We start from the raw sequence: 26,789 nt of genomic DNA, 5'->3' as shown, positions 1-26,789 counted from the left end.
GGGTAGAAATTAACTTGCAGGTTTGCTAGCTAACTTTGTTCCCATCACAGCAAATCTTGAGCATTAGCCAGGATTTAATATAATAGTTTATTGAAGCCCCTGTTTTCACATCCATTCTGATTTACTGGGAGGAAAGTGATCCTGCAGAAACTTAAATGGTTATACAAACATCATTACCACTCTCCACGGGCTTCCTTCCTCTTCTGTTAGCAACTTCCCAGATTAAATTGTATCCCTTCGCAGATTAAGTTGTGCCCTGTTGAACCCTCAGACAGATGCAAATGATCCACAACACTTCCAGGGAGGAGTCTTTGGCCTATGATAGCAACTCCCAAGAATGTCCTGTGGGATCTTCTGTCTTATCGTTTTCCTGATAGATAGTATAGTTAATTGGTCACAGTGCCTGCAGAGATAATTTATCAGAGAGAGACTGCCAGGTTTTGAGTTTGCCAATTAAGACAACCAAGTCAACTTGAAGGTAACTCTTGAGTCTTATTTCCCTTTCTTGGTAGTGTAAGCATAGGCTAAATAGGGAAGGGTATTGGCTCCCCAGTGTTCTATTACTCCTCACAAAACAGCTCCAGGCCGTCACTACATGGAGCAGCACAGACAGGTGGGGGTAATGACACTGACATGTAACACCAAGCAAGAGCTGCTTCCTTTTCTGGGATGCAGGGTTTGGTGCAAAGGAGATGTGGAAGGGCTATGAGTGGGATACTGCTGAGTATTTAGTCATAATGTACAAAATGTCTTCCAGGTCTCCCAGATATAGGTTGTCTCAGCATAGGGCCCTGAACAGTGTCTTTGCTGAGCGATCCATTCTACCATAAAGACCCTCATAAGGGGAACACCTGGGCTAGGAATGCAGATACGTATGGGAGCCAGGCCTCATGGTGGGGGATGAAAGGGTTGGCATAGGCCTAGACTGCAACCCCCTCCAGGGACTGCAAAGCACATTCATACACATGGTAGTGAAGTACAATGAAATAGGGGATTTTGCACTGTCTTGATGCCTGAAATCTTAGACCCTGTCTTTATGTCCCTTAGTGACAACCCTGACATCTGTTTATATAAGATACACAGCTTCTCTCTCTCAACCCTGCATCCTACACCAGTTCACATACCTGTGAAAGTCAAATACAAACACCCCAATCTCTACTCATGCTTGATTTACCACTACAGCTCTACCCATATAACACTGTAACAGCCTAGTCCTTAGTCCACAACAAACTTTTGCTCCCCACATCCTTTCTTTAGCCTACAATTCTGATGTGTTTCTGCAGTTGATCTGAGAAGTTGTGTTGCTCCTCGTTGTTTTAGGGACAATGAGTACTGGTAAACATTTCTTTCATAAATCACTGGTGTCACCCATCCTTCCTGCACCTGACCATCCATTTAAAGATCCTTACAGCTCACACATGCACATTCATATTCAGACATACATTTCCATATACACATACACATATAAGTATATATACAAATATCCATATACCTATAACATTATAAATGTATATATATATATTCACATGAGGAGACATAGTTTAAAAAAACAATAATATCACACAAACTCCTTCAACTGCAATCCAAACACTCAGTACTCATTTTGTCCTCCATTTCATGTGTGTATATTTTTCTTTCCCAGGGTGAATTCTGCCTCTCTACAATATGTACATTTATTGTTTTGCTCAGTCCTGTATCACTTAAAATTCTTTCAGAATCCCTTAGCACATATCACAACAAAAACAATCCTAATAAAAAGATTTCAGTACTTGCTTGCAATCCTCTTCCCATACTCTTGCACAACTGAGGGCACGTACTAAATACAGTGTGCATGATTTAATTGGAATAGTGCCTTTTGTTATTTTTCAGTGGGATCATTTGTTGATGTTTCTTTTCAGGCTTAGTTCTCTGTGCTATACTTGTTCATTTAATTTTATTTTTGGAAAGGTAGAATATTAACCTACTTTCAAAGGTAAAATACATGCCCAAAGGATTTCTAAGGCTAGTGTCATTCCTTCTAGTATTTGTTTTACTACATTTACTGGTCTCTTGTCCCTTCCTCAACCCCTCCCATGAAGGTAGCTAACTACAAAGATTTTGGCTGGCACTTTTTGTGGTTCATTTTATAAAGGTAAGGATCTCTCCATTTTGCTTTCTATTTTTTATTTCCCACTTTTTAAACCAAAAGTTATTAACTAGATATCCCGTTGTACAGTTTTGTTCTTTTTTTTTTTTTAAATTAACCTAGACTTATCTTCTGGAAATACCTCCATCTCAGTTTATAGGAACATTATACAACTGCATATTCAGCCCACTGAACCTCATTTAGTACCACAGATAAACCAATACCATAATTTGCACAACCATTCAATTTTTCCAAGTAATTAGGTGACATTGAATATTTTCCAATTACAAACAAGGATATATTGATTAAATTTGTGCATAATTATTAATGTTTGGTATACAGATATATATATTAACCTAAAATATAATTTATCTTAGAGAATTAGAGGCCAATATATAAAATCTGTTGGATACTTAGGAGTATAGATGAAGTAATGATACCACTTCAGCCTGAAATCATTGAAATTATTCTCACAATTATCATATCAATATCAATATAACATTTTGGTAACTTGCTTTTAACTTTATAAAAATGAGAGAAATGCCTGCTGTAAACTTATCATTTGAAATTTAGAGATTTCATAAGAGATCTGATTTTCTATTTAGTGGACTAAATGCATGTCTTTGTGTAGTTCATGATGAAGAACTAGAAGAAAATCTCATACATGAGCCTCAAGATTTTGTATCTGAAACCCAAATGGAAGTGAAGAAACAAAAAACTTTCAGAAAGGAAAGACATGACAGTATGTATAATAATTATAGTTCATCAGTATATCATTTGAGTATATAAGTCATAGAAATTCAAACTTTAACCTATAGTGTAAATACCCTAAAATAGGTAGAGAAGAAAATTAAAACATTCATGCTATTTGGTTGGGATTTCTGTTAATATGACTATTCATTGTTGGGTTCATGTGCTCGGTATCCACCAAACTTTAAACCAGGCTGATAATTGTTTCAGAAAGTGTGGTGGCCTCTTTCATGTGCTTCAAACAGTAATCTGAGGACTGCTGGGATCTGTAATTCAGTTGACAAATGTGGATGAGTAAGGCCAATGAGATGAGTGCTTCATTCATGTCCTCAAGAGCATGCTCTTTTGACACTCCCCTATGATCAGTAAAAGTTTTACTGGTACCTGATAGATGTATTTTGGATTGATCGATTAGAAATTTGAATTTTGGCATTATGAAGGTCAGGTACAACATATATAGAGACCGAGAATCAATAATACATGAAACAAGATAGTTTATTACTTACAAAAAAGTAATATGCACAAAAAAGCATAAAGAGTAGAAATTGTGGATTTGTTCCTTTATAGTATTCCAGGGATTGGGTTAGTAGACTTACTGTGAGTGTCAGTGACTGGTAAGTTTAAGCAAATGTGTGTGATAATAGAAAGGGACTGGGGCCTGGGGGCAGTGGGGATGGGACAGATTATCATTTGGGGTCAGCTGTGGGGCCTAGATAAAGCATGTGGATGGTGTGTGGCATATGGGTAGTAATGCCTGGATGGCGATTATTGATATACAGTGAGGCCTTGGAGAAGAGGTGGGCTAATAACGGAGCAAAGGCCAAAAGATCCTGGCAAAATGGAATCCACAACAGTATAAGCATAATGAAGGTGCAGGACAGATGGGTGTCAACAGGATACCTAGTAGGGAATGAGTGAGCACCAGTAGCCCATGATTGACACCAATTGCTGGGCATTCAACTTATTTCTTGGGCATATTGGTCCAGAAACTGACCATCATCACTTCTGAAATGAGCATTTGTACATTTTCTCAAATGATGCCCCTCGATTTCACTGTGTACTAGGTGCTTGTGTCTTATGCATATTAGGAGTCAGTTGTGTGTATGCACATGGGGCACCAGGATGTCAAGATGCTGTTAGGTGGTGCCCTTCTCTGGGCCATATAGGCAGATATCATTAATATATTGCCAATCCATACTCTCTCTAGGAACAGGACTTTTCCAGGTCATGGTCTATCAATTGGTGACTGATATTCCTGGAATCTTTCAGTTTTCTTGAATATACCATAGATGTTTGCATGCTCTTCCCCATTCACGCATAATGACCCTGATGATATGGGTGAGTAGGGAGGCTGAGTAGGTCATTTGCGACGTCACTTACAGCATACCAATTCTGACACCTTGGGGAACAGCCTCCTTGACAGTCATGATACCAGATGTTGTCAGTGCCATTATTGCGTTACAGTGTTGAGCCATACTCACTACTCAGTAGAGTAATTTATGTCGAATGTGCTGACACTGGAGATCTTGCTCATAGGCCTTATAGGCCAATTGAGTAGAGATATAATCCCACAAGAATTTGACCTCCTTAAAATTAGCAATGTGAAGTGATTTATTTTTTCCATAGACTGTCAATACTGATGTTTGGAGACACTGGTACTATTTACAGATAGTATTATAGGGTCCCAGTCATGCACGTGTCTGGGAAAATGGCCCTAAGTACAGTATTCCATCAAAGCATGCGGTCAATGTGAGTGGGGCTGCTAATAGACAATTCATTAATACTAACAATGTATCATTAGCAGGGATCATAACTACGGATGTTTGTTGGGTCCTGAAGGTTCCACCCATAAGGCAGTTCTGGGAAAGGGTGCTGATGGTGGTTGTACAGACCCCACATTAGAAAGCATTATCCATTTCTCATTCATGCTAGTGGTAGGAAAAGTGGGTATCACAGTTATTTGTGAACTGGTAACCAGAAGGCCTAAGTGTGCAATTCAATCCCACCTTGCATTGAACTCTGCCCCTGACCTGTGGTGGCCAATCATCCTGGGGAAAGAGGGACCTTGGCCTAACCTCTAGTTTTGTTTGTGTTTAAAAGTCCATAGATTTGTTGAAAGCTTGAAAATCTCTCAGAATCATCTGCAGTTTCATTGGAAGCTTTAGAAACACTGGCATTTGTGTTCATCATAGAAGCCAATCCTTGCAAACTTTAATGGGGCTTCCTCTTAGACACCCATGGCTCAGTACCTGTCCATGAATTCTTTGAGACTCCAATGTTGAGTAAGCAGATGCAGAGATTCTTTGGGAATGCCTTTACCTGGTGATCCAAGAGATGTAGCCCTAATACCATGTTTACAACTCTCCCTGTACCTGTAAACTTTTGTGGTTGTGGTAGTAGCTTCTTTAACCATACTTAGGTATTACTTAAGATTCAGATTGGGCAGTGGACCGATTGTCCTGACTTATAAGGAAGTTTAGTCATTCTAGATAATGAGCAGAATCAGTTGGTTGCAACCTAAATCTGTGTATAATTAACAACTTCATCATCTTTTGTTCTCATTCCATCATTTTAGACCCAGTGGACTGTCTGGGTAATTCACAGAGCCTATTTTCTTTGTGGCACAGAACTCATTATGGGTGAACCTTGTCTATTGGTGCCTGAAGAGTATCACCCTGAGGAAGGAAAATCTTGGGTTTCCTTTTACTCTTATCGTCCTGCCTTCCTGACTCTTCCCGGAGCCACTTTCAGGGCACATTCAGTAAAGGGTTCCATGGAGACACTACAAAGAGTTACCACTGAGTTTAATAAGATACATCCATATTGTGGAGATGAACCAACCTGACCCCATATTCTCTTCAGGTTACTGGGTGAAGTGATTCTGAATGGCTCTATGTTTTTGTTGTTTTTGTTAAATCCATAGTTATCAAAACTAGCTGCAATCCAGCCTGTTCATGGGCCCCCAAAACCTGCTGACAGCTAGTAAGTGTTTGTATGCAGGTTAACTTTCAATATCTCTGAAGATGTTTGGCCCAATCTCAGGAGAACCTTAGTCAGTAGCAAGTAATTTCTTCCATAGCCTTTGCACGTAGGTTGTATCTCTATTTTCACTTACCTGCCATGCTTGTCTAGGAGTCAGGAGCCAAAAGAAGGACCAGTGGTTCTCTCAGTCCTGAAAAGCACATGTAAAGAAATGTTTCCTCAAGGCCCCAGATAAGGTGGTCTTGGTAATGGTGTTAGAACAGAGTCTCTACCATGGTCCCAACTACCTTGTACGGAAACTTTAGAATGGCAGACCCCATTAAAAATGCAGATATGCTGAAGAGCAGGGCTGGTAGGATGGGTCAGGGTAGTGCTTGGTGATGCCTGTTAATTGCCCAAAATGCACCTGAAGATCTCACATAACATTTGCCTGAAATTGTCCACTTGTTATATATACATATTCATGTACATAGACATAAGTGTACACATACAAATATAATAATACACACATCCATACACTTATATACATAGAAAACACATATAAAAACATATTCATAAACACATGTATATATGAATGCATGTGTGCTTGTGTACATGCTAATGTATGGGCAGGAAATATTTAGATACCTTGAGTACTAACTAATACCTAATTTCCAGTCAAATGTCTCTGTGCTTCTCCCTGCCTTCCTAAATTGATTATGTGTATGACCTTTATTCCACAGTATGCCTCTTTTTTTTTTCATTTCAGTAAATCTTTATTAAGCTCCCACAATGTGTATGAATTTCTGATCTATAATTTATGTAGGTAGAAAAGGGTAACTTTAGCTCCTTTACCGAATGCAAATTATGACTTCTCTGTGTATTTCAATTGAATCATTTGAAGTGTAGAGGCTCAGTTTGAGGTTGCTTTAAGTATCAACTTTAGAAAATGGGGGAAACGGACTTGGGCCCAGTGGTTAGGGCATCCGTCTACCACATGGGAGGTCCGCGGTTCAAATCCTGGGCCTCCTTGACCTGTGTGGAGCTGGCCCATGCGCAGTGCTGATGCGCGCAAGGAGTGCCCTGCCACGCAAGGGTGTCCCCCACGTAGGGGAGCCCCACGCGCAAGGAGTGCGCCCCGTAAGGAGAGCCGCCCAGCGGGAAAGAAAGTGCAGCCTGCCCAGAAATGGCGCCGCCCACACTTCTCATGCCGCTGACGACAACAGAAGCGGACAAAGAAACAAGACGCAGCAAATAGACACAGAGAACAGACAACCGGGGGAGGGGGGGAATTAAATAAATAAATAAATAAATAAATAAATAAATCTTTAAAAAAAAAAAAAAAGAAAGAAAATGGGAAAGTATGTACATTTTCCATTGTACCAAAAAGGGTTTGGTGCCAAGATATCCTAGCATATTCGTCGAATGATAGCTGATCAAAAAGCATACTTAATCTGGTAAGGAAAAGATGTCCTTGGAAGTAATGTCCTCTGACAGCTCATTCCCCTAAGGGCAGCAACAAGCTGAAGAAAATCACTGTCTCAAAAATTATAATGAAAGATTGCTGCCCTAGATAGCAAGAGACTGAACGATAGGCTTGCAGGAAATCGGAGGGTGGAGGAAGGATATGAGCCGATGTCTGCAGGGGTGGAATTTAAGACGAGATGGTGGTAAGTATGAACACAAAGAAGAGATAAAAGGGGGGCAAGGGGTTGCCTTTGCTTGGGGCTTTGCGGGTTTGAGGGTGGCTGGGGAGGGACGGGTGGGTAACGTTGCCCAAAAGTGGGGGGAGGGAGGGGTAGCATACGAACCAGGAGAGGGTCAGGTGTTGGTGGAGAGTAAAATGCCGAGAAAATCATATCAAAATATAATGAAGAGGGTTACCTGTTTAGAATGCTCGGAGGGGAGGGTCTGATGCAGGACGGGCTCCTGGGGAATGTCTAAATGCTCATTCTGCCAGAGTGGGTGACACCATGGGGTAGAAACCCAAGTAGTGAGAGTGGGGGTGGACCCACATCCTGGGGAGGACTAATGCCATCCAATAGAGGGAACTCTATCCCTCGAGAGAAAGGGTGGCTCCCAGGGCATTGGGGCAGTTGAGCAAGTTAGGCGATGAACACTATTCCATCTATCTCTGGAAGTGGCTCCTCAGGAAACGGAGGTTGGCTATCACTGAGGGCACCAAGGTGGAAGGGAAAATGGACGTTAAATGTGTGGAACCAAAGTAAATGGGGGGTAAGAGAGGAGTTTCTTGAGAGTACACAAGGATGGATATAAAACATGTAATATTACACCATAACATATAGGAGATGACAGACTGATAATGTAAACCATAATGTAAAACATAGGATAACTAAAAATGTAAAGAACTGTGTATCCTAAAGTATGCACCATAATGTAAACACAGATGTCACCTTGTTAGAAAGCTAATGTCTCAGACTCTGTACATCACTTTAAGTAAATATGATATGAATAGGGCGTAAGAGTATCACTGTGGAAGGGAAAAGGTTTTCTGGTGGATGTGTGGGAGTGCTGTATATTATATATATACATTGCTGTGGTCTAGGACTCCTGTGAAGAAAAGCTGAATAATTAGGGGGGGGGGGGGAAAAAAAAAAAAAAGAAAAAAAAAAAAAGAAAAAAATAGGATGTGGAATTTTTTCAAGTCAACATTCTCTATCTAAGTTCTTTATCTAACTTTATCCAAGTTCTTTATCTATCCTTTAAACTCATCCCTATATGCCATTCCCTAGTAAGGGACCATGACATTATATTGGGCTTCAAATTTCGGGGAGTTCTGGATCACAGAGTGTTTCAACAATGGCAATGGAGGGATACTGGTATGGGATACCAATGACAGATGATATATGACTGACAGGGAGCTGTACAGAACATATGTCCAGGGTGCATGGTAATGTTTGGATATACTCATAGTGGCAACAATTAAAAACCACAGTAGGGGGGGTACTGGGTTCCCGGCCAGTGGTGCTCTGTCGTGGTCCCTAGGGGAGCAGCGACAGTCTCCCAGGTACAGTGGTGGGGACCGGGAGGGAGTGAGGGTTCAACAGTGAGCCCCTGATACTAATGACTATGCTTGTGAGCTGATAAACCCAAAATAATAACAAGGCCTAGAGCAACTTTGTGCCTGGGAATTTCCTTCTGTCAGCCTTCATGTTACTCAAATGTGGCCAGTCTCGAAGCCAAACTCAGCATGTAAATGCAATGCCTTCCCCCCAGCGTGGGACATGACACCCGGGGATGAGCCTCCCTGGCAACGAGGGACCACTATCAACTACCAACTGATGATGCAACTGGAAAATGACCTTATACGGAAGGTTCAATGCGGATCAGCAGAATATCCATGTCTACATAAAATACCATGACTTTAAAATGCTGTTTGACCTAAAGTAAGGGGGAAATGGAAAGGAGAAATGAGTTTATATGGCTACGAGTTTCTAAAAAAGAGTCTGGAGGCTGGCAGAAGGTTTGCCCTCATGCACAACTGAGCAGAGTCAGAGAGACAGATAAAGCAGATACAACCCCCAGATATTGGTTCCTTTGAGGGCTAAAGAGACCCATGGGAGTTATGGTCATGGCCGATGGGGTTAACTACCAGGGCAGATGGCCCCTCTTTGGAAATGGTGTTTATGTGTGATGAATCTGGACTCAGATGGGATCTCCCTTCATAAGACTTTCATGCTAATGTGCTGGAGGTGCAGTTAATGTTGGGGTTTAAGATATATTTAGGGGATTTGAATCTCTGGACTGACAATGTGATAGCCAGATCCTGAGCCTCAACAGATTCCAGCACCTACAATCTGATTTATTGGACTTACCACACTCAGCTAAGATGGAGGTGAAGAAGGACAACCACCACACCATGGAGCCTAGAGTGATTACAACTGAAAATGGGAGGATTGCATCCAGCATCCAGGTGGAATCTGAGCCTCCTCTTGACATAAAGGTGCAATGGACACAACCAATCCAGTGTCCACATAGAAGAGGTGGCATTGGATTGGGAAAAGTGGACATAATGGACAAAGGGTATGGGGAAAGGCAGGAAGAGATGAGAGGTGGAGGCATCTTCGGGACATGGAGCTGCCCTGGATGGTGCTTCAGAGGTAATCACCGGACATTGTAAATCCTCACAGGGCCTACATGATGGAATAGAGGAGAGTATGGGCCATGATGTGAACCAATGTATATGAGGTGCAGAGGTGCCCAAAGATGTACTTACCAAATCCAATGGATGTGTCATGATGATGGGAACGAGTGTTGTTGGGGGGGGGGGAGAGGGGGGGTGGGGGGGTGGGGTTGAATGGGACCTCACATATATATTTTTAATGTAAAAAGTCAATAAAAAATAAAAAAATTAATAAAAAAAAAAAAAAGAGTTGAGAGAGGCAAGGTAAAAAAAAAAAAATTATAATGAAAGATCAAGAAAGGAGTTGTTCACAGTTCAGGGAAAAGTACAAGAATAGAACACACTAAATGTATCTAGATGCTAGATTAATAATTCTAAGTTTTCTGGAGCTATGATGATACTCTGAGCTAAATAAGGGGGCTGTATATATGCCCCTGTGAACAAAGTGGTTTTAAATGGTTCTCTAGTGCACCAACTTTATTTTCAAGTATAATTCTGATATTTGTAAAAAGCAATGCAGAAGAAAATACAGGAAGAAGAAAGTGTCAAGTATATAGGACATCAAATCATTAGGAAGCCCTGTAATTCTTAATTTGAGTCTTTTTCATGAAGCAAAGCACATTCTGACTCAGTCCAAGGTACTACTGGAGGCCCTGCTATTGGTGGCTTGCCGTAAGCAGCAGGCAACTGTGCAAGTATTGAATCCTTTCATCTTTTTGAAGAATACATGGGCAATAAATGCTTGCTGATGGCCTTTTCTCAGATTCCTCCTGCAAACAGTTGTACTAAGCAAAAGAAGGCAGGAGAGAAAGTTTTTGAGGATGGCATTTGTAGTTTGTTATAATTTACTGTGCACATTCCACTGGACACAAGGATTCTTTCTCCAATGCCAGAGTCTACACCTGACTGGGAATTTCTCATTCTGGGTTCCAACTGAGGAAAAATAGTGACATTATAAAGAGGATCTTCCAGTTTCTGTAACAGCATCTGACTCCTATGTAGGACCTGGAAATGTACTTGCCTACTGGCTAATTCACGGGCTATAATCCCAACACTGTAAATATCTGACCTCAAATTTTATCCATGTAAACCCTATCTCAGTATCTCTGGACTTAGCCACAGCTGCACAGATGTGCTGAACTGTGGGAAATCATGCACAGCCCTGTGCCTCTGCCTGTGCATAATCAAACTATGCAAATGGGAAAGGCCAGAGAGGGTCACTAGGCCAACACCGGAAATGAGGATAAGGCTGGCTTTATTATTCCTGTGAATACAGCCATTTTGGTGCAGAGAGTCCAACCCTCTCACTGCTCCAAAAAGAATGATTCTTATTAAAGTTTCACTCATTCCCTGGGAGTAAGTCCTCAAGGTTTGTCTTGCTGAACCATAGGGCATAAATGAGGAAATAACCCAAATCCAGATGCCAATGGTGGAAATGTCCATTAAGTTGTAATAATGGGGAGCCAGAAAAAGTGGAATAGAATCAATGTTTCTATAAAGCTTTCAGGTGTTATTCAATGCAGTTTTCCAGATTTGTAACTTTATAATCACCAGTGTACCTATAGGAGCATGCCTTGTAAGGTGAACAGAAGTCAAGTTGTCAAATCCTTTTCCTATTTTCACTTGATTTCATAGTGAAAAATGTCAGTGGTCCTGGTAGATGGAGGAGGAAAGCAGAAAAAGGTTGCTTATCAACCTGTGAGGAATATTTTATGCCTGTGCTCTTGCCTCAAGTGGTCTACAGCTAGAAGCAGGTACAAGGTGTCTGCGCTGTTGGCTTGAGGAACAGTTTCCACACCTATTAGAACTGAAGGTATTGATGGAGACTGGTATCAGACTCCTTTCCAGGTCTGAGTGAGTCATCTCATTATCAGGAAGTGCAGAAACAACCCAAAAGAGACCCTGAATTGCTTTAGTTCACAGAGAGTGAAAAAATGCATCTCTTCCAAAGTAGAAGATTTGTTTTATCTTCAAGATGAAATATCCCTGGTGGCAACCACTGCCAGATACTCTTCTGAGGCAGCTGAACATACTAGGCAAGCTCCCTGCATAGGCCACTGGGCATTGGAGTGCAGTGCGACTGGACAGGGGCCCACCTGGAAATCCCCACAGTGTGAATCTTGATTTGCAAAATCATCCAATTCTCTTACTGGCTAAATCTTATAATATTTCTGAAATTGTTTCAGAATTTCTTAGATCATAATACCATAAAAATAAATCTACTAAAATGATTTCTTGATTTCTCTCATTCCTCACTCCCTTCACTTGTTCCCAAGCATGAGGGTATATGGAAATATCTGTGTTCTTTATAATTTGTGCACTTGAATTAGTTTTTTTTTTAACCTCAAGTATGCTCCTGTATTTAAGTTTGCTATCAATTTTTTTAAAGATTTATTTATTTTTTTATTTCTCTCTCCTCAACCCACCCCCACCCCCACCCCCAGTTGTCTGCTTTTGTGTCCATTCGCTGTGTGCTCTTCCGTGACCACTTCTATCCTTATCAGCAGCACCAGGAATCTGTGTTACTTTTTGTTGCATCATCTTGTTGTGTCAGCTCTCTGTGTGTGCTGTGCCATTCTTGGGCAGGCTGCATTTTCTTTCGCACTGGGTGACTGACTCTCCTTACAGGATGCACTCCTTGTGTGTGGGACTCCCCTATGTGGGGGACACCCCTGCGTGGCAGGGCACTCCTTGCGCGCATCAGCACTGCACGTGGGCCAGTTCCACACGGTCAAGGAGGCCTGGGGGTTGAACCGCGAATCTCCCACGTGGTAGGCAGATGCTCTATATATTGGGCCAAGGCTGCTTCCCTATCAATTTTTGTTCTACCTTCTTTTTCTTCTTAATTTAATTTTGTTTCTGAACAAATCAAACTTTGAGCTACTTCCAAAAATAAAAGTTACAGATGATTTTTCTAGAGTAGTATTATTCCTTCCCATATACATACCCTGCATTTGCCAGCCACTTCCCTCTCCACTCCTGCACACCTTCTTTATAGGTAACCGAGTGCTTGGTTTCTCGTTTATATTTCCTGTTGCTCCTTTTGTTCAGGTTTGGATCTCCCCATTTGTATCTCTTTCATTCTTGTACCTCCCTCTTTTGTATGAAAATGTAGCATACTAGATATCTTTTTTAATAAGTTTTTACCACAATAAAATTTTTTTCTTGGAAATTGAACCATGTATGTTTCTAGGTATATTTTGCATTCCTTTGTAGCAATATGTTTAGGTAGATGAACCACATTATATACTGTATTAGTCAGGATTCTCTATGGAAACAGAAGCAACAGGAGATATCTGTAAATAGTGTGAGATTTTATAAGAGTCTCTCACATGACCGTGGGGATGCACAAGTCCAGGTTCTGCAGGTAGGCTGCAAACCAGGGCCTCTGATTAAAGTCCAATGAAGATCCTTGATGAGTTTCCCAGAGATGTTGGCTACCTAAGATGAGCTAGGAAATTCTCTCTGAATGCTGATTTCACTTCCCCTTTTAAGGCATTCAACTGATTGGATAAACTGTCACTCATTGCTAATGGCAGTCTCCCTGGTTGATGTAGATGTAATCAGCCACCTATGCAGTAAACTCACTGATGACTAAAGCTTATAAATGTCCTTGTATTACAATTAGCCTAGTGCTTGCTTGACCAAATAACTGGGCACATTTACTTGACCAAGTTGACACATTCGCCTAACCATCATAGTCCACTCCTTGTTACTTCAGCAACCATACACAGTACCTTAAACCATATTTAGTCTCTAAGTAAAAACAATAACAGATATGCATATATATCTATTTCCACCTAACAATGTTCAGTTCTCCTGCATACAACCAGAAATGCATTAATTCCCTATAGAATAGGGTATAAGTTCTTGGGTAATATTCACTCTGAAACTTGACATCCTTAAGTGTTATGACATGAAAAGTAATAAAACTTGTCATATGATAAGGGAATAGGTTGGGAAAAAAATGAAGAAATATGTTTTGTGTACATATACAATCATACTCATAATGAAACAAGGAAGAAAGATTTATGACTTTTACAGTCCTTGTTTCTGTAACTGGTCATGTAGTTGAAGTTCATATTTATCACTACCTTTCTCCACTACCCATTCCATGTTCCCATTACCACAGCAAGCACTTCAACTGGCCATGGTTCTTTGCCCAATGGGGTGACCCAAACTTCCATTCCTGAAAGTTCTAGACCATTGTTAGTCCTGCTTGGATTGGGTTGTTGCAATTTTCCATTGACTTTATTATTTGTTATTTATTTATTTATTATTTATTTATTTCTCTCCCCTTCCCCCCTGTCCCAGTTGTCTGTTCTCTGTGTCTATTTGTTGCTGCGTGTTCTTCTTTGTCTGCTTCTGTTGTTGTCAGCAGCACAGGAATCTGTGTGTCTTTTTGTTGCGTTATCTTGTGTCAGTTCTCCGTGTGTGTGGCACCATTCCTAGGCAGGCTGAACTTTCTTTCGCACTGGGCAGCTCTCCTTACGGGGCTCACACCTTGTGCGTGGGCCTCCCCTATGCGGGGACACTTCTGTGTGGCACGGCACTCCTTGCGTGCATCAGCACTGCATGTGGGCCAGCTCCACACGGGTCAAGGAGGCCTGGGGTTTGAACCGCAGACCTCCCATGTGGTAGACGGACGCCCTAACCACTGGGCCAAGTCTACTTTCCTCCATTGACTTTAATCACTGGGCTTGTCAGTACTAGGAGACACCCTAGGGGATCTAGTATATTTAAGGCAAACTCTTCTTTACCCTCAATATGTAGATGCAGTCAGTCCTATTCATCCCCCCTTTTTTAAAAATTTTTTGTTTAATTTTATTTATTTGTCTTTTTTTAAAGATACATAGATCACAATAAATGTTACATTAAAAATATAAGAAGTTCCCATATAATGTAAACCATAGCATAACTAAAAATTTAGAGAAGTGTACAGTCGAAAATATAAACCATAATGTAAACCAAACTGGAACCATGTTTGGTAGCTGTGTTTCAATAGCTTTACATCAGCTACAGCAAATAAAACATGAACATGTAAAAATATCATTGCTGGTGAAGGGGCAAAAAAGGGTTTGATGTTGGATATATGGGAGTCCCCTATATTGTATATGTGATTTTACTGTGATCTAAAACTTTTTTGAAGACAAAATAAAAATTTTTTAAAAAAGGATGTAGATGCTGAGGAAGGAATGAAAGAGACTGCCTTGCAACTGTACTTACAGGGCAACACCTATTACAGTGATGAAAGGCAAAATGACAAAAACAAAATTTTATGATATTTTTCATTTTTTAATACCCCAATTAATTTTTTTATTTTATTTTATTTTTTCTAAATTAGTATGTATTCTATTTCTAATCTTTATCATTACTATTTCATTTTCCTACTAATTGAATTTGGCAATATATTAGACTTCATTTTTTAAGAAGTTTTGGACCACAGAGGGGTTCAGCCATGGCAGGGGAGGAACACATGGGGTGTTACTGATGGGGGAGCACACGGTTGGGAGGGAATTCTCCAGGGCATGTATATAGGGTATATAAAAATGTTCAGATATTCATTGTGTATTTTCATAGAAGTTACAGTTACAAATGACAACTGAGGGAGTGCTGAGTTCCTAGCCAGGGGAGCTCTGTCACATTTCCCAATGAAACAACAAAATCCCCCAAGTGCAAGGGCAAAGACCAATGAAGAAGGATGGCCCTATGATGAGCCATTGATACTGATGACTATGCTTATGAGCCTGTGTGCCTAAAATTTCAGCTAGTCTTAGAGCTGTAGGGTGCTAGAGTTACCTCCTGAGAGCCTCCATGTTGCTCAAATGCCACTCTCTAAGCCAAACTCATCGTGTAAAAGTATTACCTTCCCCCCAGTGTGGGACATGACTCCTGAGGATGAGCCTCCCTGGTGCCAAGGGATTACTACCAATCACCAGCTGGTGATGCCACTAGAAAACAACCTTCAGTAAAAGGGGAAAATGGTAAAGACAAATGAGTTTACATGGCTAAGAGACTTCAAAATGATTTGGGAGGTCATCAGAGGGGTTGCACTTATGCACATCTCAGCAGGATCCCTATTTCCCCTTGATCGTCAGGATCAGTCACACCAGCCAGGACAGTAATTCCCTTCTTTGTCTGTTGATTCAGAGGTAAAAGGATCCCAAAGTGACCAGGTGGCAGTCTTAACTTCCAGTTCAGTGGAATCATTGTGTTCCCTGATGGCCACACTCCTCCTTTTGGGACTAAGACCTGTAGACCATCAGAACATAAGGTTGCAGGGCCCAAAAGCAAAAATTTTCCCAGTGTATCACTAATGGTAGTAGTGAGTGGTGCCACTCCTATTCCTGCCTCTTTTCCTGAACTCATGAATCCTGGTTATGGGAGAAACAACACCATAGAGTGGACACTGATTTAGAGCATACACTAGAGAACATTGCCCCAGTCCTGCAAGGTATTGCCACCTAGTTGGCACCATAGTTGAGTCTTCAAAGTGCCATTCCACATTTCTGTCAATCCAGCTGCTTCAGGGTGATGGGGGAACATGGTAAGACCAGTGAATTCCATGGGCATATGTCCATTCCCCCACATCATATGCTGTGAAATGGGTTCCTTGATTAGAAGCAATGCTGTGTGGGGTGCCATGGCAGTAGATAAGACATTTGGTAAGTCCATGGATGGTAGTTTTGGAAGAAGCATTGCATCCATGAAATGCAAACCCATATCCAAAGGATATGTCTATTCCATTTAAAACAAATTGCTGCCCCTTCCATGGTGGAGGTGGTCCAATGTAATCAACCTGCCACCAGATAGCAGGCTGATCACTTTGGGGAATGGTGCTATATCAGGGGCTGGCTGAGTGTGGGTCTCTGCTGCTGGCAAATTGGGCCCTCAGCAGTGGCTGTAGCCAAGTCAGCCTTGGTAAGGGGAAGTCCATGTTGCTGAGTCCATGCATAACCTCCATCCCTACCAACATGGCCACTTTGTTCATGAGCCTGTTGGACAATGACTGGAGTGACTGGGGAGAGAGGCTGAGCATTAGTCGCAGAGTAGGTTATCTTATCCACCTCATCATTAAAATCTTCCTCTGCTGAAATCACCCTCTGGTGAGCATCATGTGGAACACAAATATTTTCATGTTTTTTGCCTACTCAGAAAAGTCTATCCACATACCTTTTCCCCAGACCTCTTTAACACCAATTTTCCAGTCATGTTCCTTCCAAGTCTCTGTCCATCCCACCAAACCATTGTCTACAGCCCATAAATCAGTGTACAAACACATACTTGGCCATTTCTTCTTCCAAGCAAAATGAACAACCAGGTGCACTGCTCAAAATTCTGCCACTGGGAGGATTTGACCTCACCACTCTCCTTCAAGGATGTTCCGAAAAAGGGCTGCAGTGCTTCAGGTGTCCACTTTTGGGTGGAACCATCTGTAAACCAGGCCTGAGTTTTCTCTTCCTCAGTCAACTGATTGTAAGGAACTCCCCAAGAGGCCAAAGCTATGGACTGGGAAAGAGAAAGTTAACATGGCAGGGGTGGTGATCATTGGCATTTGGGCTACTTCCTCATGTGACTTACTTATGCCTTCAGGACCTGTTCAAGCCCTATCTAGTATATACCGTTTTCACTTTATTGTGGCGTACTGCTGTGCACATTCAACTTTTTGGTTTGGTGGGTCAGACAATACCTAATTCATGACAGGTAACTCAGGTCTCATGGTAACTTGATGGCTCATGGTTAAGCATTCAGTCTCTACTAAGACCCAGTAGCAAGCCAAAAAGCTGTTTCTCAAAAGAAGAGTAGTTATCTGCAGAGAATGGCAGGGCTTTGCTCCAAATTCCTAAGGTTCTGCATTGTGATTCTCCTATAGGGCCTGCCAAAAGCTCCAGACAGCATCTCTATTTACAGCTGAAACTTCCAGCACCACTGGATCTGCTGGATCATTCAGCTCAAGTGGTAATGCAGGTCATACAACAGTCTGGACCTGTCACAGACCCTCCTCTTGTTCCGGTCCCCAGTCAAAACTAGTAGTTTTTCTGGTCACTCAGTAAATGGGCTGGAGTAGCACACCCAAATGAAGAATGTGTTTTTTCCAAAATCCAAAGAGGCCAACTAAGCATTGTGCCTCCTTTTGGTTGTAGGAGTGGGTGGATGCAACAGCTTATCCCTCACTTTAGAAGGAATATCTCAACATGCCCTATACCACTGGACACCTAAAAATTTCACTGAGGTGGAAAGCCCCTGTGCTGTTGTTGAATTTATCTCCCATCCTCTCTCATGCAAATGCCTTACCAATAAGCCTATAGTCTTTGCTACTTCTTGATCACTAGGGCCTATCAATATGATATCATCAATATAATGGACCAGTGTGAGATCTTGTGGGAGGGAGAGACAATAAAGTTCCTGCAGACAATATTATGACATAGGGCTGCAGAGTTGATACATTCCTGAAGCAGGACAGTGAAGATATACTGCTGGCCTTGCCAGCTGAAATCAAACTGTTTCTGGTGGCCCTTACTAATGAAATTGAGAAAAAAGCATTTGCCAGATAAATAGCTGCATACCAGGTATCAGGGGATGTGTTGGTTTGCTCAAGCAATGATACTACATATGGGACAGCAGTTGCAACTGGAGTCACCATGTGGTTAAGTTTACTATAGTCTACTATCATCCTCCAAGATCCATCTGTTTTCTGCACAGGCCAAATTGGAGAGCTGAATGCGGGTGTGGTGGGAATCACCACCCCTGCATCCTTCAGATCCTTGATGGTGACACTAATCTCTGCATTACCTCCAGGAATCTGGTGTTGCTTCTGATTTACTATTTTGCTGGGCAGAGGCAGTTCTATTGGCTTCCACTTGGCCTTTCCAACCATTATAGCCCTCACTCCACAAGTTAGGGACCCATTGTGGGAATTCTGCCAGTTGCAGAGTATGTCTTTCCAATTACACATTCTGGTACTTGCGAAATAACCACAGAATGGGTCTGGGGACCCACTGGACCCACTGTGAGACAGACCTGAGCTAAAACTCCAAATCACCTGACCTCCATAAACCCTACTCTGACTGGTGGGCCACAGTGATATTTTGGGTCTCCTGGAATTAATGTCATTTCTGAGCCAGTGTTTAATAATCCCTGAAATGTCTGATCATATCCTTTTCCCCAATGCAGTTACTCTGGTAAAAGTCCTGATTAAAGGTGTGTCCTCTGGACACGACTGAAATGGGTGGGCAGGTCTTAAAGGGTAAATCCATTCTAGCATTCCAATCTCCCTAAGCCTTTGAATTCCCTCTTCTACCATAAACCAGGGCAAATCAGGCATCTCCACCTCAGACATTCTAGGCCATCTTTTGGTCCTTGTTTCAATCAGCCACCCAAACAAACTGTAAGAGCCCTTTCTAACCCCTCGAGCTACAGCGTTGAATCCAGAGTTTCTGCTTAGTGGGCCCACATCAATAAATTCAACCTGATCCAACTTTATATTCCTTCCATCATTATCCCACACCCTTAGTATCCATTCCCACACATATTCCCCTGATTTCTGTCTTATAAATTGGAAAACTCATGCAGTTCTTTCAGAATATAGTGTACTTCCTCTTCAGTCACACTTTGTATTTCACCTTTGGGGGTTTGTTGTGATTTTAGTCTAGTAATAGGTCTCAAAGAGAAGAAGGGTGGTGGGGGTGGGTAAGAAGAAGGATTAAAAATATCTTACAAACTACTGACCTCAGGGCATTCCTTTGCATTTTCTTCTGGTGAGACAGAATTCATTTCTTCCAGAAAGGAGTTGGAAGGCAGATTCCTCAGCAGGGTGGGGTTAAACAGTGCTTGCTGAAGTTGGGCTGGCCCTGCCTCAGAGCTGGGTGGAGGTCCAGACTCCCTGAGGCAGGCTGGAGGGTGGGTGATACAAGGTTGGCAAAGTGTGGTCAGGCCATCACAGGTTTGCCTGCTAAAGTATCAGCAGAATTTAGGGTTACACCAATATTATCATTATCCCATGTATCTCCATCCCAGTCCTTGGGATTCCACTCCTTTCCAGTCAATGCCTTCACTTTAACAGCGGATACCATGGGAGGTTAAGATTTTAGTTTCTTTTGTAACTCCGCTACTCCTACAATGGAAGTCTGAGTTTGGTTCTCAGATATCTCAAGCCTGTGGCTGCAGGAGAGAAGATTTTCTTTCGAGTACACATAGAAACTTTCACATCATTCATGCTGCATTTAAGCTGCAAATTTGAAGCCTTTATCAAATCTTTCTTTTGTAACTGCCTCCAGAGTATCTAGGAAGAACCAGCAAACATTATTATAGCCTTTGACTCCACAAAACTCTGTTAAGGTGGTGAAAACACTTTCATCCAGATGAGGAATCCAGGAATGATGTTTTGTGTATCTCCATTGCCAACTCACACCATGGACTGTCAGTGACCTCTTCATTATTGGAAAGGGAGTCGTTAATACCCTTGAGTCCAATTAGAGTAGAGAGCCAATTGCAAAACTGCCAGAACCATCTCAGACATCCCATGTTTAAGATTCTGTTCCTCAAGAACCACTCCTGGTACCAAGCTGTATTAGTCATAATTCTATAGGAAAACAGAATCAATAGAAGATATCTGTAAATAGTACGAGATTTTATGCCTCTGTCACGTGACCGTGGGGATGCACAAGTCCAGGTTCTGCAGGCAGGCAGCAAACCAGGGGCTTTGATTAAAGCCCAATGAAGGTCCTTGATGAGTTTCCCAGAGATATTGGCTACCTAAGATGAGCTAGGAAATTCTCTCTGAATGCTGATTTCACTTTCCCTTTTAAGGCAATCAACTCATTGCTGATGGCAGTCTCCCTGGTTGAGGTAGATGTAATCAGCCACCTATGCCATAAACTGATGACTGAAGCCCATAAATATCCTTGAATTACAGTTAGCCCAGTGCTTGCTTGATCAAATAACTGGGCACATTTACTTGGCCGAATAGACACATTAGCCTAACCATCGCATATACCATAGCTGATATTATGCCATAGTTTATACTGTGTTCCGTAGTATACAACTTGTCATCTACACTTGAACATTTAGGTGATAGTAAATATTTTGCAATCACAAATAATGGAGTACTATATTACTTTGCAATCACAAGTAATGCAATCACAAATAATGCAAATAATGCTGTACTATAAACTACATTCATTTTAAATTGTGGTCTACCCATGTATATTAATATATACTATAAATAAAGTACCTACAAATGTAGACTATATTAATGTCTAGAAATATTTTTGACATAATTACACAGATTAAGCACACACCTGATGCAACCATTCGCGCGATGTTGTAATCTAACAAATATCCGATTTAGCAAATGGTAATTTATATATAACTTTATAACAATAGGAAGGAATGCTGCTGTACTCTGTTATAAATTTGAAATCCATATATTTCGTCATAGATCTGATTTTTTCTATTCAATAAACTAAATGCATCTCTTTATGTAGGTCATGATGATAAACAAGATGAAAATCTCATGTTTGAACAACAAGATTCAGTGTCAAAAACCAAAATTCAAGAAGAGGATCAACAAACTTCCAGAGGGGAAATAGTTGACAGTAAGTGTAATAATTACAGATATCTTTAATTTATGTCAAATTCAACAGAACTTTCTGGTAACCGAAAGAGGAATGCTAACAAGATATCCACATGGAGAATAGGAGAGGCCAAATAGAATGATCCCAATAGGCATTCAGGCTCTTTTTTATCTTTTGAGGAAGAAAAGGCCAAAGACTTGGCAGTCATCTCCTCTGGAATGTGACATCATGCACCTTCTCAATTTTTGCCCAGGAATTTCAGTTCATTACTAGGTCTTTGTGCCTCATCTGTGTTAATAGCCTCAGCAATAAAGTAATGACATTGGCTCAATATCCTGGCCATGTGTTCCTCATTGGGAGCCCATCAGTCTCTGCTTTTGAGATCTTATTTTTTAGTAAATAGAAACAGAGATCTCCTTAGGAAGGCCTTGACAGGATTATCCAGTGAAGGTGCCCAATTTCTACTTTCACAGTTATTTCTCAGCTGGTCAGTCTTTCATATCTTGGCAGTTTTTGCTTTTTCCAAGACTAGTTTTTCCTTATAGATGTGCATTGTCTTGCAGATTGAATAATGTGACCTTATGAAGAAGTTTAATTTAGCTGGACAGGAGGATGGCCAGATGGAACCTAGAAATCTGAGTCTGGTTAACTTTTGGTCATGTGTGGTTTTCAGTCCCTTGCTATAGACCCAAGTAAAGAACAGGATTGCTCAAGTGCCACTATAGTCTTTGCAATGGTGTTCCAAATACATTTTTTAAGTGCAGGGAACTCATTATGGGTGACACAAGCAGTCCTCAAATATGCAGGTGGCAAACAGGAGGGTCTCAGGTGTTCTAGTCCTCTCTTCCTTCTGCCTCCCTGCCTGTTCTCAAGAAGTGTGGCCTCTGTCACGTTACTCTCAAGGAAGGAGTTTGTCGTGACACAATCCACAAAGAGCTACTCCCCTTTTTCACTGAGTTAAAATTATATCCTTCATTGTAGATATAAACTAACTTGTCTCCAAGGTCTTTTCAGGTCATGGAGTAAAGACATCCTAAGAGATCTACGTTTTTTTCATTAAAGACATCAATCTCAATAACTTGGTGCATCACGGGTACTGATTTCCTTGGGTTCTGCTAAAGGGTGACAGTAGTTATTAGGTTTCAGGTTCTCTGTTGAATTTTGTTACCATCACTGGAGGACGTTAAACAGTAGCCAGAATTTGCTATTATTACTTTTTAGAATATCTCTTGGGTATGTATTTTGATCACTGGTTGAGCTTGGCTGGAGTTTGGCTACTTAATGGAAGAATCAGTGATTCCATATAGAATGGAAAAGTTTATGTAATCATCATTAGCGCTCTCCATGACTGCTCTGAGGAGTCCACTCACAACTTTTGTAGATAGAGGTGTATCACTGTTGAAGTACCATATGGATTCCTCAAACCATCACACATGATTCACTAGAGCTCACTGGGAGGGCTCTTTAGACTCTGATAGCAATTTCCAAAAGTGTCCTGTGGGATCTTCAGGTTTTTTACTTTCCAGATAGGCATTGTATTTCATTGATTATCCTCCCTGCAGTGTCAATTTGTCAGGGAAATTCTACCAGGTTTTAATGATCAGTGAAGACATGAACCAATTTGAAAGTAACAATTAAGTCTTATTTCACTTAAGAGATAGTTTAAGCATCAGTCTATATAAGAAAGGGCCCGGCTCCCCCAGTATAACATTATTCCCCTTGGAACAGCACTGTGTGAGTTTACATTGATCAGTGTAGGTTGGCATTGCATTGTAAGGAACATGAAGGGCTCCTTCTTTTTGTGGACCAGAGACCTTGCAAGGGAATAGTAGAAGATTTAGGAGTGGGAAAATTACTAAATATGGATTTGCAGAGGAAAAATGTGTTCAAGGTCTCCAACAAAGATGATTGTGGTAGGGCCAGTGAACAGCATCTTTGTGGAGGCTCCCACCCCATAGGGAAGCCTTATCATAAAGGCCTCTGGGCTTGGAATGTAGATGAGTGTAGAAGTCAGGCTGCCCTGGCAGTGGGGCTGGGTTGGGTTGCATAAACCTTGATGCTTAGGCATAGATTAAGAACTATGTGTTTGTATTAGTCAGCCAAAGGGGTGCTGATGCAAAATACTAGAAACTGGTTGGTTTGTATAAAGGGTATTTATTTGGGGTAGGAGCTTACAGATACCAGGCCATAAAGCATAAGTTACTTCCCTCACCAAAGTCTATTTTCACATGTTGGAGCAAGATGGCTGCCGACGTCTGCAAGGGTTCAGGTTTCCTGGATTCCTCCCTTCCAGGGTCTTGCTTCTCTCTGGGTTAAAGTTTTCTTCCCTCCCAGGGCTTGCTTTTTCCTGGGCTCAGAGTTTCTCTCCTCCAGGGGCTGGCCTCTCTTACCTCTGTGAGCTTACTTCCTGGGGCTCCAGCTTAAGGCTTCATCATCAAATTCCAACATCAAAACTCTAACATCAGAAACCCTCAACCCTGTCCTTTGCCATGCCTTTAATCTGCCTTTAACCCCTAAGTGGGTGGGGACTAAATGCCCTAATCATAACTCAATCATGCCTAGGTATAGATCAGATTACAAACATAATCCAATATCTATTTTTGAAATTCATAATCATATCAAACTGCTACAGTGTTCAATTCGTGAGGCCATCAATTCCAGTCCAACCACTCCAGTCTCCATTGCATATATGTGTGTTTTTTCTTCCACAGTGTGAATCTTGGATGTCAACAAGATCAATACATTTACTCATTTTCTTAGTCCTATTGTTTCAGAATTACTTAGCTGTTATCACTGCAAAAACAAACCCAGTAAAAAGATTTCAATATTTTTTGAAGCCCCCTCCCCATACTCTTGCTCTAGACTGAGGATATATGCCACATACTAGGTTCATGATTTACTTGAACCACTCCTTTTTTATTTCCAGTAGAATAAACCATTTAGGTTATTTACAGATTTAGTTCCCCATTGTTATCCTTGCCATCTTTACCTAATTTCAAAATGAAAATATATGCATAAAGGTCCTCTTAGAGAAGTTATGTTTCCTTGCCTTGTCCTTTTCCCTATATTTACTGGTCTCTTGATTACCTTCCGCATCCTTGAAGGTAACAACTATAGTGTTTCCTGGTTTAGCTTTCTTGCATTTCATTTCTTAAAAGTAAGTTTCTCTCCAATTCTCTGTGTACTTTTTAAATTCCCACCCCCACAGTCTTAACTTACCTTTCAGGTCATGAGTTCTTTGTTGCAGAGGCCATTAGTGTCCTCCTTTGAAACCGCATTATTGTGTAACCAGATGCAGAGATCTCTTTGGGAAGGCCCTTGCCTGGATGGTCCCAGTGAGGGAGACCTATACCATTTTTGCAACTCTCCCTCTACTGGTAAATCTTTGTTCTTTATAGTGGCTTCCTTTTCCACACTTGGGAATTTGTCAGTTATGATCCAGAAGGTGTAGTGGACTGATTGTCCTGACCTTATAAGGAAGTTTAATTGAGCTCAATAAGGAGCAGGAGCTGTAGGATAGAGCCTGGAAATCTGAATGTGATTAACAATCTCATCATTTACTCTTTCCACTTCCTCTTTGTAGTACCCAGTGGACTGCCAGGATGGCTCACAGGACTGCTGTGGCCTCTGCATGAGTGGTCCAAACAACTTTTTAACTGGCAGACAACACGTTATGGGTGAGCCAAATCTGTTGGCACCCAAACAGTACCCACCTGAGGAAAGAGTTTTGAGTGTTTATTTCCTCTCCTATTCCCACCTTCTCTCTCCTCCTGTCAGGGGTCTTTCAAGTGAGAGTCTGTGGTGACACAGCTTACAATGTGCTACTCTCCCTCACTGAGTTTAAGAAGATTATGAAGTAACCTGTCTGTGTTGTGTCTTCAGGTTACTCTGTAAAACCATCCTGAAAATCTCAACTCTTTTCATTAAAGGAACATTCTCAAAAACTTGCTGCATTCCAACCTGTCCATGGGCCCCCCCAAAATTGCCTAGAGCTAACAAGAATCATTGGGTGCAATCATTCAGATTCTGTGACAACTTTTGCTCCCTTGATGAAAGAACCTTAAACAGTGAAAAATCGCTTCCATAACTTTCTAGAGCCATCTGTTGTGCCACTGTTTTGACTCATATGGAGAGCTCTCCTAGAGCCAAAGGAAGGACTAGTGGTCCCCTCGGACCTGAAAAACTCATATAAATCTGTTTCTTCAAGGCCCCAGATAAGGTGGTCTTAGCAATAGTGTTAGAAAAGTGTCTCTGCCATGGTGCCCACTACCCCATAAGGAGATCTGTGAATGGCAGACCCTGGCTAAGAGTGCAGATCTGTGGGATAGTATTTGGAAAAGCCTTTGTATTGAGTAAAGTTGGGCCTGAAAGAGCTCATACAGCATTTTCCCTGGAATTGTACACCCATTATATGTATTTTGCCTGGAATTGAGCCCTCATTATATACACACACACACACACATACATGTACATATACAAGTGCCATAAACATACACATACACACATATGTATTTACACATACCCATATATAAACACATGTAACGTGTACTTATTGCCAAATGCATAAACATGTGAACACATACATGTTAATGTACATGTATCAATGTATTTAGAATTGTTACTGACACTTTAAATTCACCAAAACCCTCAGAACTCATTCCTGCCCTCCTTCATTGCATATGTAAATGTCCTTTTTGTTCTGCAGTGTGATTCTTGACCTTTCGGAACATCAACACATCTATTTATTGGTTCAATCCTATAATACTTCTAAAATTGTTTCAGAATTTCTTAGTTTATAACACTACAAAAAATAAGCCTACTAATAATTTTATTATTTGCTTTCTGTATTAGTCAGCCAAAGGGGTGCTGATGCAAAATACCAGAAACTGGTTGGTTTTTATAAAGGGTATTTACTTGGGGTAGGAACTTACAGATACCAGGCCATAAAGCATAAGTTACTTCCCTCACCAAAGTCATTTTAAGCAAGATGGCTGCTGACATCTGCGAGAGTTCAGGCTTCCTGGGTTCCTATGTTCCTGGGGCTTGCTTTTCTCTGGCTTCAAGATTCCTTCCTCCCTGGGGCTGGCTTCTCTTTCCTCTCCATGCTGACTTCCCAGGGCTCCCATCTAAGTCTTCAGCATCAAACTCCAAAATCAAAACTCCGACATTAAATGCCCTCAACTCTGTTCTTCGTCCTGCCTTTTAACTGTGAGTCCCCTCCCACCAAAGGGGT

General features: G+C 41.3%; 1 protein-coding gene and 1 pseudogene across 14 annotated transcripts in view; one reads left to right on the top strand and one right to left on the bottom strand.

Moving 5' to 3' along the window:
- The window catches only part of CCDC7 (coiled-coil domain containing 7), a 568,294-nt gene that overhangs the window by 375,019 nt on the left and 166,486 nt on the right, over nt 1-26,789 (top strand). For 13 of the 14 annotated variants that reach the window (XM_058297711.2, XM_058297712.2, XM_058297715.2 and 10 more), the window contains 2 exons: nt 2,757-2,867; nt 21,467-21,577. In XM_058297711.2, coding sequence (XP_058153694.1) covers nt 2,757-2,867; nt 21,467-21,577 — 222 coding nt within the window. The remainder of the gene's footprint in view (nt 1-2,756; nt 2,868-21,466; nt 21,578-26,789) is intronic. The other variant, XM_058297714.2, reaches the window with a different exon arrangement.
- LOC139438996 (STE20-related kinase adapter protein beta pseudogene) lies at nt 10,569-18,858 on the bottom strand (annotated as a pseudogene).

This window comes from Dasypus novemcinctus, chromosome 5 (assembly GCF_030445035.2).
Source record: "Dasypus novemcinctus isolate mDasNov1 chromosome 5, mDasNov1.1.hap2, whole genome shotgun sequence".
Lineage (NCBI taxonomy): Eukaryota > Metazoa > Chordata > Mammalia > Cingulata > Dasypodidae > Dasypus > Dasypus novemcinctus.
The sequence above is the reverse complement of the archived record's forward strand: the minus strand, read 5'-3'. Positions and strand labels throughout refer to the sequence as shown.